This window comes from Centroberyx gerrardi, chromosome 3 (genome assembly GCF_048128805.1).
Source record: "Centroberyx gerrardi isolate f3 chromosome 3, fCenGer3.hap1.cur.20231027, whole genome shotgun sequence".
Taxonomy (NCBI): domain Eukaryota; kingdom Metazoa; phylum Chordata; class Actinopteri; order Beryciformes; family Berycidae; genus Centroberyx; species Centroberyx gerrardi.
In genome coordinates, this window is record NC_135999.1 from 25,755,581 (window position 1) to 25,771,801 (window position 16,221).

Sequence of the window (16,221 nt, forward strand, 5' to 3'; positions counted from 1 at the left end):
GAGAAAGAGAGAGCGAGAGAGAGAGAGAGAGAGCGAGAGCGAGAGCGAGAGAGAGAGACCATCGGGGATTAGAACTTATAGGGATATAAGAAAATAAAATACAAACATGAGATTGGAAATAAAGGCCTTGGGGTAGTATGAGAAATACAAGAGACTTGGGCTCTTCTCAACAGAAAAATGCTAAAGGGACATTAGCTAGATGGAGAGAAAAAGAGACAGATGGAGGGCCAGAACGAATGAAAGAAACTAAAGACAGAAATTTGTCTGCCCCAAAGTCAAAGATCTCAGGTTCGGCACAACGCACCAATTTCCAGTCTTGGAAGGTTGTACGTTTGGACGAGAGGAAAGAGAACCTAAAACATATGTTCCTGGTGCGTGATTGGACAGCTCGAGTCGCCTCATCTCAGCTGTGGCCAGGCTAACGTGCTAGCAGCTAATCTAACAAGAAATCGCAGCCTGGCTAGACTAGGCCCTGCTGGCTGCCTGGCACCACTGAGAGCTGCTCCATGTGCAAGAGGACAATTACGACATGCCTTCAAGCTTTGAGGGCCATGCATGAATAAATGCAATTAAACTATATTATCTTTGTCAATACGCCAACACTTTTGGCTAAGACTCAAACACTTCAGCAGGCCTATAATGTTGGTGGCTTTTTGCGCATTCAGTATTCAGTGATAACCAAAGACCAGGCCTCAGATTTAGCTCCCGAGCCAAACTAAGCACTAGTGATACCGCAGACTCCAGGCTCCCTCAGGTGAAAATGAACCAAATCTTCAACTGAATGCAGATTAGTCTAAAATCTTAGGGACGATAACTGCTAGTTGAGGAACAAAGTCTTGCTGCCCGGTTATTTAGGTGGCAGTGAGATGAAGAGATCCTGAGCAAGAGGAAATGAGTTGGCCAGCAAAAAGCACACGAGACACAGACTCCTACACACTTACACACCTTGGCCTATGAGTGTGTCTGGCTTGAAATTCAACTTAAGTATTCAAGTCCAAGAGCAGCGCGATAGATGGAGCCAAATATAAATGAGAGTGGCTTGAGGGGAATTTTTCATTAGAGCAATGCTGGTACTGACACAGGAAGGAGCGTGATGGGGGCTGAGGTTCAAGAGCCAGGGAAGTTAGCAGACAGAAAGCAAACACTGCACAGCCACCCCAAGAAAAGAAATAGGAGAGGGAGGGGCAGCAGAGTTATCCAGCTAGAATGACAGGCTGGCAGGCAGGTGGGTGGGCAACGTTGTGTTTTGTAAATGGATGGAAATTCCCCTGTGCCGTGTCTGGATTAGGGTGAGACACGTGGCGTGACCAACGAGGAGTGAAGGGGAGCGTATGCTGGAGCGCCTGGCCCTGGCTGTGTTACTGGCCTCACCAAGGAGACCAGGCAAGACGAATGAAGGGATGGAGGGATGGAGGGATGTAAAGAAAGGAGTGACCCAAGATGGGAAATAAGGCTGCACAATTAATTGTACATAATCATATATCACGGTTTTATTAAGTCCCAGTGTGGGATATCAAGCGCTATTACACACGAGCAACCACAACCATTGAATGAGCCACGTGCAACCCATGTATCAAGGAGACAAGACAAGAAGGCTCGCAATTCACAAAGGGTAACACTTTTCTATAGCTAACAATTCTTCACAGCAAGAAATATTACAACATGTGAAATGACAGCGGGTCTGCAACAACACAAAATGTGCAGTTGCGTGTCAGGACTGAGGAACAGTATTTTCCCCTTTCTTTTCTAACCATTTTGTCCAATGTCCAAACTTTTCAATATCTGGAAATCATCAGGTTCATTTGATTATTTGACAGTTTCAAATGCTGGAGCTCCAACTCACCCTGGCAGGACTTGCCGGCCTGGCAGTGGGTCATGTGGTTGAGGACGTTCTTCATGGTGCGGCAGTGGGGCAGGGCGCAGGCCCTCACCTCCCCGTTGGCCTGCTCCCGCCGCTGGCACTTGTGTGCGTGGAGCAGCAGGACCAGCTGCTGCTGGATCAGCTTGCGCTTCTCTGGGTCGGCCGTGGGGCCCGCCGCCGGCACCGCCACGCCACCGCCGCCGGCCAGGGGCAACATGGCTGCCTGCTGCTGGGGCTGCTGCATGGGGGACGAAGAAGAAGACAGACAAAGAAATGTCCAAGTTGAGATGAGTTAAAATAACATCCATGGTTACTTTGGTTCTAAAGAGAATTCAGGTCAGCACTTGTATGCGAACACTATAAAACATCATCATGGTTTCCACCGAATTCTTTTCTATAAATCAAGTCTGTTCTTTATTGAATAGAACAGAATTAATAAGAGGACAGCAAATTAATGTGTACTAACCATGTTTGGCACGCTAGTGACGGCGGCCCCTTTGAGCTCACTGGGGAAGGGCGGCAGGCTGTTGGCGAGGGCAGCCTTGTTCTGGAGCTGCTGCTGGGAGTTGAGCTGCTGACCCGACCCCGCTGCACCCTGACCATAGGCCTGCGCCCCAAATGGACCCCCATTACTGCCCAGGCCCATCTGGAAACACCAACAGACAGACGAGAGAGAAGGGATAAAAAAAAAAAAATCAGTTAATGGAATTCCAAAAATGTCCAAAAAGTGAGATTCTTGATAAAAGCAGGAGATCAACGCAACACGAAAAATGAGTACCATTACAATACAATGCAGTTCAATGAATGAGGTTAAAGCAACAGTATGCAATTTTAACATAAAATAATAAAGAAATAGAATGTGTTATAAATGACCACTCTGTCTGTGACCATGTGTATGCATGAGTCTCCCCCTAGTTTGCCTGAAACTGGCTTTTCAATGATGTTTAGATGTTTTTTGGCCTATGCCTTTACTGTTGGTGTGGTCAGCAGTGAGCTAAGGTGTGGCTGTCAAGGTGTGGCTGTCAAGGTGAGGCTAGCAGCCACAGAGCAGGGAACTCATACCAACAACAGCAATGGAGCAAAGCGGTAAGAATCGAAAGCTAGGGCTGGGCGATTAATCAAATTTTATTTTCGATTACGATTTTGGCATCCCACGATTATGAAAACAAGAAAATCGAGATAAAACGATTTTTGTGCCGCATTCCGTTTAGCAATGTTGCTCTCGTTTTGTCTTGTGTTGTAAATCCAGCGCACCCCTTTCACTCGCAGCGGTGCACTCCGCCCCTCCTCCAAAGCTCAAACACGCTGTGGTGCGTTGTAGTTTCAGCTCAAGTCGGTAACAGAGAGCTGGCGCGTTTCTCCGTTTATTTTTAAACCTTCCTTGGTAGAAGATGACAGAAAGAGAGCCGTTGGTCGACGGGAAAGGTAAAACAAATTAATTGGTGTGGAAACCCTGTGCAGACCCACGGCGCGTGTTCAATTCTATGCACTGAAGCACTGAGACACGGGTAAATTACCTAATTCCACTAACGTTACTTCAATACCACAAGGTAACATTAAAGTCACCTTCCGTTAAAGTCTGTAGGGCAGCGAAAACGAGTTACTGTCTGCAAATCCCCGTTACTGACTGTGGAATGTTAAGTTTCACTTTTGTTTTCACACCGGGAGACTCTCTCCAAACGACATGATGCGCACATCAGGTGCATTAGAGATCAATTTAGATCCATTTATATACGTGGGCAACTTTTGATTTTGTGCCTCTGTTACCTGACTGACTGACTGACCTATAGAGATATAGTTTACCAATATGTTGAATATTTTGCAGTAGGTTGTGACAGTGCACTACAACATAGTTTGTTATTATTTTTTATATATATTTTTGAGTTATTTATCTCATTTTTTTACTTGTATTTATTTATTTTCATTTAATTCTTTGTTTTTCAGTTCAATTATATTTAAAGTTCAAAGAAATCCAGTATTAAAAAGATTTTTTTTTTTTTAAGTTCAATAAATGCATGATGTTCCCAAAGTCAATGCGTAATCGTGTCAAATAATCATGATCTCAATATCAATCAAAATAATCGTGATTATGATTTTTGCAATAATCGAGCAGCCCTATTGAAAGCCCATGTTGAAACCCATTCAAAAATGTGGAGAACCTCGGCATTGCTTTTTTTTTATTGCAGATTGGCTGTGCTCATTTGTCTGCTTCTGCAGCATCTGTGATGGCTTCACAGATGCCGTTGCCTCAGCCTGAATTCCATTTCAAAGTAGACGATCAAAATGAGTGCTGTGGCATGAACCTGACCGGCTGTGGGTGAGCAGGGCGGGACTAACATACACTTCCTTTCTCAAGGCGAAAAGATACATATAAAGCAGACGGCACAAAGTAAGATGTTAGGTATTATTTACTTTGTTGTGACTACTCAGCTAAATTTGTCAAATAGCACCAACATGCCAACAGAGTTCTGCCTCCATCTCAATGCTGATTTGTCACTATAAGACCCCCTTATATGGTCTGCCAATGCAGTTGTGCCAGGATAGCTCTGCCCAGTTCAGTCCAGCCCAGCCCACTGATGCTGTGGCACCATGACAGCTCAGCATGACACCAGCTATTGGCAGGAGGGACTTCTCCACCCCTTGCCTATAGAAATCCTTCCAGCTTTTTCTCCTCCTCTGATCATCTCAACCTCAGACGAGTGGAGGATGCAACCAGTGAAATCAGAGGAAAAAACATTGTTCCTTTTTCCAACGCTGTCCAACTACCCACTCACATTACAATAAACTGGCCGGCAACTTAACACCAGCCACCAGCCAAATGCTGGTCAATTTTGGCCATCAGTGGCAAGTTTGTCTACTCTATTAGCCATTTTGATAGGTAATCAACCATAACTCAGCAGTCCTATTTTCCAAATCTTGTTCAATGGTAGAATAGAGAAAATTGCAAATGTTTGAGATTAACAGCCAGTGTAGCCTAGGGTATCGTTCTGACATTTTTCAGTTTTGGTTTGGGTTCGAGTTCCTTATTTTGGTTCTGGTACCAATTCAGTACTTTTTCGGTACCTGAGCTAGGATTAGGGATGCACCGATCCGATACTGATATCGGATATCGGTCCGATACTGACTCAAATAGCTGGATCGGGTATCGGTGACAATGGGGCCGATCTATTCAATTCAATTCTATGTTTATGTCTACGTGCGCATACTACTTCATGCGTCAGCAGCGCGCCAGTAGGCCGGTAGACCCGGTAGACCCGGCCATTTGCCTTCGGTCCATCCGGTGGCTCCTCCGGTCCAGCAGCTCCGGAGGATCCCGCCTGCCGCGCGCAGCGTCTCGCGCACTGAATTCTCGCTCGTGGGGCGCGAGCCTCCCGCAGCTAGCATCCAGGCTAACAAGCTAACCTGGCGCCCAACCCTCATAACAGAGCCGGGGTCGGGGTGAGCTGACCGGGGGTCGGGGTGAGCTGACCGGGGGTCGGTGCTGATGCTCGGTAGTTAAAAACACACCTGCATGAATACTTTGTCTCGGTTATATGTTTAAACTCTCCCGGGTCACCGCGCGGCCAAGCAGGCTGCCATTTAACCTGCGAGGTAAAGTAGTTTTCCACCAATTATACAATCGGCGCGTCCAGCCAGACTCCATTCATAAATCCAAGGTTTACGGGGACTCGGCTGTAGGTCAACGTTGTTTCCTGCCACAACACGATTTAAAGTGTTTTCCGTGTTCGTCAGGTACTGCTGCTCCATTCGGCCGACACATAGTCAGACTAACATACCTTGATTTTTTTTCTGAGGGCTGTTTCATAAAGCAAGATTACCAGTTAAGCCAGAGTTATTTCAGTAATTTAGGTTTATTCTGCATATTTTGAATGTTTTGTTTTTACCAAGTTACTTGTTTATACTACTTGTGTGAATTGTGATTTAATTGATCAAGTTTGTTTGCACTAGTTTGTGACTTAATTGTGATTTAATGTTTACATTTTGTTCTCATTTGATGCAGTTGTATTGTTTTATACTGGAATTTTAATTCCTGACCAATTTGTTGCTGCATTTAAAAGGTTTACACTTGAATTGTAATTCCTGTTAATTTTGAAGATGTTTTACCAAGTTGCTGGAGCACGATTATTTATTATTTTAATAATAAATAACAATTGAGTACATTTATATCTATGTATTTATTTGTTACATTTTGTTTTACAAAGTTAGGAAAGCAATGTTAAAGTCAAGCCTGATGTTGCTTTACACATAAAAGAATGATCTCAGTCTCTTCCACACAGTGAGGCATAGCCTACAGTTTATTAATTAAACACTGGTATCGGATCGGTACTCGGTATCGGCCGATACCCAAAGCCCAGTTATCGGTATCGGTATCTGGACTGAAAAAGTCGGATCGGTGCATCCCTAGCTAGGATACATGCTAACAGCTAAGTAGGTTTAACAGTTGACTAGCAATCGCATTATTCCAGTTCCTGTCTCCACTTGGCGAACGAGGAGCAGATGTGGAGGATGGTGTGGGTGTCAGCTGAGAGCGAGGCTCAGGCTGTGATGTTGTTGTCACACTCCAAGTGCTAGCTGGGTCCCTTACTCTAATGCATTCAAAGACATTGATTCAAGTTCATTCCGTGCATTTGCAAATGTTTTTCATAAATTTGACATATAGCCTTGCTTACAAGCCACACGTGTTACATTTTGCTATGTCATCATCTGCTTAGACCATTTGTTCATCTTTTCAGTAGTGTATTTGTATGCCAGTAGCGCTCGAGACCAGCAGACCCAGCTTCTAGGATACCACATGGTATAACAACATATTATCTTTTTGGTCTCCCATTTTTCCAAATTCAGAGCACAGAAACAAGTAGACGCATTGTGTGTTCATTATTTAACGTCATTGGAACTGAAAATTGATACAGAATTTTTCAAATCCTTAGTAATTTGGCCAGTATCTCTAATGTACCAAATTCCAGTACCCATCCCTAGTGTAGTCTGTGGAGAAAAATGGTTTCCTGCACTGACAACAAATCAGAAACACTTAAAGTTGCTTCTTTCCTCCCATTTTGCCCTGGCAATCTGACCCCATCTTCCCTTTCTGCTCCGTTTCCTGCCCTTCAAATCCCGCCCTCCTTTTAGTTGACATTTTAATCCAAAGTGCCTTACAGTACCATGACTGCATACATATTTAACACGGGTGGCCCCAGTGGGAATAAAATCCCTGTTTCTGCCATGCTCTACACATTGATCTACTCACGGCTGCACTCTCATCCCCTGAGCTGCTGGCAGAGCAGACCAGACTCAGCCATGCCTGGCCAGGCAGTGTCCCCCAGGCTGTTGACACCACTCCAACAGACCAGATAAAAAAGACCCAGCTGAGACGACCAGAGATTGGCAGCCTTTCAACACAGCTGAGCGGGCGGACACACATGCACACGCGCCCCTCCACTTCGCTCTCCCATTCAGTCCCCCTACTCGCTGACACACTCCACACAGCGCCAGGCAGCACAGTTGCCAGCGATCATCTCACCACTCCACTGCCAGGCCAGACTGGGGAGGGACCGAGTGCATTCAGCCAAACTACCCTCCCTCCTTCTCTCTCATCGCGCTCGCCCTCTGTCATTCTAACTGATTAAGTGGTTTACAATACCTGCCTTTCCCCAAGTGACTGACAGGGCAAATAGCCAGCCAACGAGCCAGAGAAAGAGAGGGGAGGGTTCACACTCACACAATAACAAATGAACCGTGGGGGCGGGAAAGACTGACGGCAGTCTCTCACACACACATGCCCAGAAAGAGATTTACAACTTGCACTTAAAGCACAATAGAGGAAGCCACACACAGCATGACAAAGACTGGGTCTAGTGGCGTTCACCCCTCAGCTTGCTCCTCTGGAGCTGTTGGTGACATGATAATCACAGCAGACTGGCTGAGATTACAACACACATAGACCAAGCCTTCCTTTTTCAGACAAATTATGATAGTCCCCACATTGTCGATACTTTTACATCAGCTCTTCATCTCTCTGTTGTGGTTAAAGGATGTGCACCTGTTCTCGCTGACAATAAATCTCAACACGCACACATTCACTGTCTCCCCTGCCTCCCAAGTCCACTCTCAGCAGCTAGCAGTGTTTGTCTGTGTTGTGGTTACAGACAGCTTCAGTGTGTTGCCAGCAGAATAGATGGCTTCCTACTGATTTCCTGTGAAACCACACTGGTGGCAAGCTTAGGTAAACAGTCCATGACACTATATATACACACACGCTCTCTTTCACACACACACATTAAAATCCCTGGACTGATCTTGACACTAGCTGCTGTTACATGAGACATTTTTTTTCCCCATTCTGAATGAAATCATTCCGAAGGAAGATTGCCACGCAAGTGTTTACATGAGCGCTAAATATAACGATTGCATTGAGATGTGCGTTTACATGCTCCACAGTATGTAATCAGAATAAAAGTTTCTGACATGCGCAAAACACCGAATCCAGAACTCTAACATGGGCTTACGTTTTTAAAAGATGGACCTGCGTCGGTTGTTTCTTTACTGCTGTTCTTTCTGATGAAGCAACAGTTTTATCAAAACATACGACTCCATAAGTTTCAGAAAAAGACGTTTTGTTTTGTCCCCGCAATGATTGGGTCCATTTGTAATTTTCACCACTGTAAACCGAAAATGGCCCGGAGAGGCGGACTTGATATAAAAACGGGCTGCGCCGCCTACATCAAGCCCGAGCGCCCCGGGATTAATAACAAGCACATCCATTCGAATCCTCCCGAAAAAAAAGGGTAACGTAATTGATGTTACTTACGTTAAATGCGCGAGCATGTGCAGAAAGAGGCGAGATAAAGAAAGTGATCGGAGTGAGTGTTTACATGACAAAATTTTATTCATCGACCGGATTATGAAAGGGTTATACCACCCCTCTCAAACGGAATGAAATTTCATTCAGATCGGCCAGTTTATTCTGATTGAGGCGTTTATATGAGGCATTTTTATTCTGATTGGGCTACTATTCTGATTAAAAGGCTCCATGCAAACGCAGCTAATGACTGAGCGGTTGACAATAGTGTCAATATCAGCTCCCTGCCAAAAGTTAGGGTAGAGCTGCCAAGTGTGGAGTGTGTCCATTTCATTTCTAAACTGAGTCCAAGCAATGAAAATGAGAGAAAAGAGACAAAAGACCATGCTAGTGCCAATGAGACAATCAGTTTGCTATGTAGATGCGGATGCATACACAACATGCACAGACAAATAAAAGAGCAACTTGGAGTGCGAAAGGCTTTGATAAAGCTCTTTATTGTTGTTCTCCAAGGCCTTGGAGGGCTGCTGCAGTGAATATATCAAGCCATTTGAAACAAAGCCTCGGCAGTTTTATGGTCGACCATGGAACATCTCCGCTCTCATTAACTGGCCAATTAAGAGCCACATAAAGCCAAGCACTGGCAAGTATCACATACAAGCCGCATAAGTGCATTCAAAAATCGAGCTACATTGTCCAGACAAGGGCACCAACACACAAGCGCACACACACACATCATCAAGCACATGGAGGGTTTCTGTCAAGAGTCTGCGTCCTTCCAAATGGCTCAGTTTCAAAGAAAATCCATTTGTGTCCAATGTCAAACTATTTCCACCCACCCCCTATCCTCACAATCCATGAATTACATAAATCTTAATTTCTGTACAAATAATGAATGAGTGCCAATGACGTTTCCAATGCGTGCCTCTATACACATGGCTCTCGTCTGAGCGTAAGACTCACACACAGACTTTACATGACCGGATGGTGAATGTGAATGGGAGTGTGACTCACCTTGTTCATATTGCCTGCCTGCTGAGCTGCATTGAGGGTGGCATGAGCTCCCATCTGCTGCCCCCCCTGGGTGAGTGTCTCTGCCAACGCACTTCCTGCTCCTCCAGGGCCCGGCGCTGCCCCCTGCATGGTCGGTCCCTGGTACTGCATGCCTGCCACCCCAGCTCCCCGGCCTCTCCCGGCCCCCGGTCCCAGGCCGCCATTCATCACTTGGCCGGGCTGGGGCTGCCCCCCCTGGGCCAGGAGCCCAGCATGGCCCTGGCTATTGTTAATCATCGCCTGGTTGAAGCCCATAGTTGCTGTGTTGTTGCTGTTGTTCTGCCCTGCTACTCCAGTGGGTGTTCCTGCTTTCTGGGCCTGGGGGGACGGGTGGTTGTTTGGGGAGCCCTGGCCCAGGGGGCTCTTCCCCAGTGGCGCGCCCAGCTGGGCCCCCATGCCGCCCGGCTGAGGGCTGGCTGAGTTCAGCCCTGCGCCTGTGAGGCTGGAGGTGCTACTGGCTCGAAGGAGCTCCGAGAGCTGCTTGTGCTTGGCGGCTGCGTCCGGAACAATGGTGGTGCCGCCGCCTCCACCAAGGCCCGCTGGGGTGCCACCCGGTCCGCCAGCACCAGGTGCAGAGCCGCCATTGGAGGGCATCCCGCCCATCAGGCCCAGGTCTCCTCCGTTAGGGATCAGCTCATCTGGAAGGTCGTTCTCCAAATCATCCCAGGACAGAGACCCCAGATCTACTGGGAGAGAAGGAAAGGGGGGAAGAGGAAGAGGAGCAGGAGAGTGGAGGATGAAGTGGTAGGGGAAAAGGGGAGGAGAAGGAGAAATGGAGGGAGACTGTTAAGGTGGCAGTATAGTAGAAACAAAATTGAAATTTGCCGTGTTCGCACAGGCAAAATGTTTGTGTTGCATTGGCTTTGATTGCCACTGTGTGCACAGGCTCGCCAGCTGAACTAGTGAAAATTTTCACAGTTTCGTTCACTGCCCCCCAATACACCACTGACTGTAATTGGTCAACAATGTTACATGATTGGTTGGCCACGCTTTTCCGGTTTATTTCCGTTATTTACATCATGTTCCTCTTTCCTCTGCTCATTTCCAAGATGAATCAGTGCGAGGCTAGACTTGCTGAAGTTGTGAGAGGATATGTGCACTTGTATGACCGCGCAAGCAGAGACTATAAAGACTCCATCTGGCGTGGAGTGTCATTAAACAAACAGGCCTCAAGTCGCAGTGAGTATGCAGACAATTGCTTGCAGCGCCGTGTTCGACAGCAGTTTGATTGATTTAATTTCTACTATACTGTCACATTTAATGGTAAATCATTTCGGGATTGTTTGTAATTAGGGAGGCACGATATCCAGTATCAGAATCGGAGCCTATCCAGGTGAATTTTGAGGTATCGGCTACAGGTTGCTTGATCAACTTCCAATCAATTTCTAAATGCAATTTATGCAAACTGATATAAAAAAGTATTTGCCGTAAACAAGCACCTCGTCAGTATCAGAAACCAAAAAAAAGGTACATGATATTTTCATATAGATATTTCTATATGAAAATATCAACTCTCAGCAAATTCAAGCACTAACACCTACAATGGAAAACTGCACAAGACACATTCAGTGGTAAGCATCTGCATTTCCTCCATTTGCTGCTGGCATCTCAGCTCACAATTCCCCACACATAAATAGGAGCCCCCCTCCCCTGAACACAGAAAATATCCTCTCATTTACTCCTCAGCTGACCCTCCTTCTGAGCACAAATGCTTCCCAACATTTCCAATTATGGGACACTAATGAGCCAACATGCTAACTGGTGCTGCATCGTGCCCTCTCCCTGCAGCATAAGAGAGAAACAAGACGCAGAGTGATAAACGGGAGCGGCGCTGCTGGCTGACAAACACAGTGTGACAGCAGTGAGAATCCAACAGCACTCAAGGGTTCCTGCTGGGCCGAGGAGGGGGTGAGGGAGGAATATTTGTGTCACACCATCCGGAAGTGTGAGCGTAATGCAGACAGCCCTGGGAGCTGCGGTTTGTTTGAGGCAGATGAAGTGATTAAGACGACAAGAAAGATGGGAGGTAGGTGCGTGTGCATGCCCATGTACACTGGGGGAGTGTTAATTGTCTGGCATGAAACAGCTAAGCAGAATTGGGAATTTCTGACTGACACCAAAAGACAATTAAATCACTAATTAGACTGTAATTAGCAAGTCAGGAACAGAAACCATTCCTAACTCAGAATTCCTTAATCTATCAAAGTCAACTCTGTGTTTTGGATTGGCTCACTCTGTCTTCAGTCAGTTTTTCGAAGTTGAAAGATAAAAAAGAACCACATCAGGAAATTAACACCAGCCTCATGCTAATTAATTTGGATCATTTTCTCTGACTGGTAAGTTTGGCTACTTTGGCAGGTAGCCAACCATGATGTCAAGCTCTGATTCCACTATAAAAATCCAGCTGGCTGGTAAAGCAGTGAATTTTAAGCTGTACCTGCAACTGTAACCAACAAGCAAAAAACTAAGTTTTCTGCCCTACATATAACCCAAACAGTGTCCTCCTTTAAGTTGAATGCGGCTGTCCTGTTCTGACTGCTGTGGGATGGGAGAGGACAGAACAGAGCAGGCAGAGCTAGGCAGTTTCCCTCGTCTGCCGTCTGCTGCTGCTGGACGTCTTCATTGAGATTCAGGCAGGATTCAGCCTTTGATGAGGCCACTTGGCCTGCGCACTTCCCTGAGTAAACACAGCCTTCCAGCTCTGCTGCGCTGCCCCGCTGTCTCTCCCTGGCATCAGGCAAGCAGGTGCTCCATGTGGAGGAAGCTTGGCTGGGGCAGAGGGGACCATCCGTCTTCCCTCACTTGCTCCTCTCACCCCCGCCTCTCAACTAAACCAGCGGCCGCATGGATGTTCTTTCACAAAGCAGCAGCGTTCATTTCAAACACATGTTTTCTAAATGGACACAAACACACTTTCTACGACCTTGCCCCCAAGGTCCTTGGCTGGAGACCAAAATGCAAAGCAATGTTTGGGTTTGGTAGCGCCATGCAGTCGGGGGAGCTCCAGCCATGGGAGGAGGGAGAAGGGAGACAGAAAGGGGGTACTACTCATCTCACCTTGCAGCCTCCTTTCTTTACTTTCCCCTCTTCCATGCTCAGTTTCCTTTCCTTCCTCCCTTCATATGCTCCTTCACCCACTTCTCCTCCTCAACTCCCTGCCCCACCATTCCCAGAGGCCACACTGCTCTCTGCTCCTCTACTCTCTTTCCTGCTCTATCCCCTGTGGCTCCCGTCTGGGAGTTAGAGGCTATAAATAGCCGCAGCAGCAGCAGCTTTGGTAACCCCAGCAGTGGTCCAGACTGCGGCTGTCTGTCATCTTGCCCCAAGGCCGAGTGTCTGGCCTGAGTGGGACAGGTGCAGCACGCCGGCCTGGCTGCCTGGGCTTTCACTTGCTGTTCAGCATCACAGCAGGGGGGCAAGCAAACCACTTAGCGCTGGGAATGTCATCAATCACAGCTCTTTCAACAAAACTTTAAGGTTTCTCGTTGTGGGGAATAACACTCTTGAGAAGGTATGCCTGTTAAAGAAATAGGACAATGGAAAAAGGTGGGGGCAAAAAAGATTTTGGGAAAGGGGACATAGCCAATTCTGAATTAAGCTCTACAAATTATAACACAGAGTAATCATGAATGCTGTGGAAAAGTACACAAAAGGCACGAAAGTACTAAATTTGTAAACAAGTGAATCATCAGGCCATCTCTGAAACATCCAAGAACCAATCTTGCCCATTTCTCGACAGAGAGTTATTAAGAGAGCAGAAAATATTAATCTTGCCAGCAGCTGCTAGGCAGTCAGCAGAAATAATCTGGAGGGAAAACCAATGCTACCAACCAGCCAACATGAGTTAGTCTGGTCTGCAGACAAACAGGCTCGTTCTCAGGCCCTGAGGGAAGACCTGCATTAAGAGTCTGTTCATTTAGGCCACACGTGTAGAAAGACTGAGCGCTCTCCAAGGCTGATTATCGTTAGTAGGCATGCACCGATGTTTTTTGAGGCTTATACCAATACGCAGTTTCGTAAGAATCTCTAAAGGCAGATGCAAAACAAGTTAAGCTTTTCAGACATGCCCATCTTAAGATAATTAAGTGGTTTTACTAAGTGGCTTTTAAACAACAGACCATATTAGTTGTATTCTGTTGCTAATTTGACAGTTGATATACTCCTAGGAAAAAAGGTCACAAAAATGAAAATATAAAATTCCACAAATCGGGCCAAATATCAGCAGTAAAAATAATATTGGGCCAATATCAGTCGATACCGTTAGTCTGCCGATATATCAGTGCATCCCTAATTGTTAGGATTTGATAGATATCGATACCATTGTTGATACCGCTTATCGATACCAACGCTCTATTCCACTCCACTTATTTAATGTAGCATGTTTGCGAAGCTTAGGTCAGACTATAACACTGTTCAAGACTAGTCCGACTAGGGCAGCTCAGACTAAACGACTGGTCTGCTTGCCATCTGGTTGCGAAGCTGTTCACATTACGCGACAGGACAAAGATGAGCGTCACACATGAAGACGAGGGATTCACACACAACCCGACTCTGTCATTCAAGAACGTTTTCCCCTTTGTCCAGAACAGTTCGCTGTAATTACAAAATAGGTGTTCTACCGTTTCTTGCTATATGGTACAGAAGCTACAGTTTACGAATGTATTTTGAAGTGACATTACATTATTGATGAACTTGAATTGAGGAACTATGTATCAGACTTCTTTCATTTAATTTGTGTGGACTGATCCAGGCATGCTGCCATTTTATACTATTTTATATGACAATTATTCCTCCAAATTAAATACTATAGTAACTTACCCAGAGTGGAGCTAGTGGAGTTGGGAATCTTGCTGACCTCAACATATCTACGCGAGTGGGTGTTGTTATTAAAAGTGACTTCTCCTCTGGTTAATTTTCTTTTTCTTCCCCCTTGAGGTAAACTCTCATTCGCTGTTGCCAATGTCCCTCTCAGATTTCAGTCTTGGAGCGCTTCACACTACACAAGCCCAACCAGTCTCAAATTCAAATGTCTGAAAAAAACAACAACACCACACACATCAGGCCAAATGGCCAGAATGGCCAGTCTTGGGTCCATTCACACTACAAGATAATCTGCACCGAATGTCAGGCCCGAGCGCCAACACCCCACCCCACCCCACTAACCCTATCCACTAGAGCAAGCAATAGCTGCAATATGACAAGTGAAATTAAGAGCGCTTAAAATCTGCCACTGGGAAAGAAGTTGGCTTGCTATTTAATTTGTTTCCCTAAATTCACATTATTGGACTTTTTTCAAAAGGCTGTTACATTGACTCAACGAGGACGAGCCAGAATTCTCAGGAACTGCATCCAGCAGAAACTTTGCTCAAGCAGTCAAAAACCCCACACTGCTTCAAATTAACACCATGCTGGAGTTGCAAGTGTTTCATAAGATTGTTGCTATTGCCAGCTTGCACTGGCATTGGTTTTAGATAAATTGCCTCTACCTGTATTTACAGCTGCTTTAGTAAAGTTGACCCACACTTAATGATTTCACCTTTCGGCCATTAATAGAAGAAACACACAGGTGTCAGCTAGAAATTGTCATTTGCTTGACTATAAAGGAAAATACCTGAGAAGTTAAGAATGAATTAAAATGAATTAGACTGTTAAGAACCGCAGCAGTACCATTTGCCCAGGGGCTTATCGGTTCCAACCAATCGGTCAATCTGACCAGTTCTCGATACCCAACCCTAATGCTCTGTAAGTAATGACAGAACAGAGTTTCTGAATCACAGTGTCCGGGCAGGAAACTAACTTCCACTGGACACACTGACTGGTTCATCCCAAAACATGCCAACCGCTTTCTCCAACTACATTTTTAGATTTGAACAGGACCTAAAAACTATGGCTGGTTGCCTGCATTAAGCGTCTGGTACAGCAGATAAACCTACCCGCCATTGCCAAAATTTGTCAGCATTTAGCTGGTGGCTGGAATTAATTTCCCAGCCCATAAATAGAGCCAAACTCCATTTGTGTAGTCAAGTAACCGCTGGAGCTCCTCAATCATCTCTACTGCTTCCTGTAGTGGATCTAGTCAGGGAACCGCAACATCTTCTGTCTCCTGAGTTTTGCTTATCATTCCCCTCTCTCTTCCTCCATCTTAGTTTTCCCTTCAGATTTCAATTTTCCTCTCACTTTTACCCTTTAAAACTTCTACCATCGATTCCTCTGTTATTCCAACTTTTTCCTCGGGGCACCCGATCCTTGTCATTTCATGTGAACTTCTCAAAAACCTTCATTTTATATCCTCATTCTTCCTTCTCACCCTCTCCAGACTTCCTCCCTCATATACACACGTCTCCATCCACCCGAGCTGATGTGTTTTACCAGGTGTTGACATATTTGCTGGATGGGGTGAGCACATCCCAACCAATAAAGATGTGAGGATATCCAGTCAAATACAAACGCAAGAGATTTAATGACCTTGCAAAGCTACATTTCAAGCTTGGATAGAGAGCAAAGCAAAGAG

General features: G+C 45.8%; 1 protein-coding gene across 1 annotated transcript in view; it reads right to left on the bottom strand.

The window, feature by feature from the left end:
- crebbpa (CREB binding lysine acetyltransferase a) overlaps positions 1–16,221 on the bottom strand; it is a 48,521-nt gene that overhangs the window by 28,409 nt on the left and 3,891 nt on the right. The window contains exons 2-4 of the mRNA XM_078290595.1: positions 9,672–10,393; positions 2,328–2,507; positions 1,844–2,096 (exon numbers count right to left, since the gene is read on the bottom strand). Coding sequence (XP_078146721.1) covers positions 1,844–2,096; positions 2,328–2,507; positions 9,672–10,393 — 1,155 coding nt within the window. The remainder of the gene's footprint in view (positions 1–1,843; positions 2,097–2,327; positions 2,508–9,671; positions 10,394–16,221) is intronic.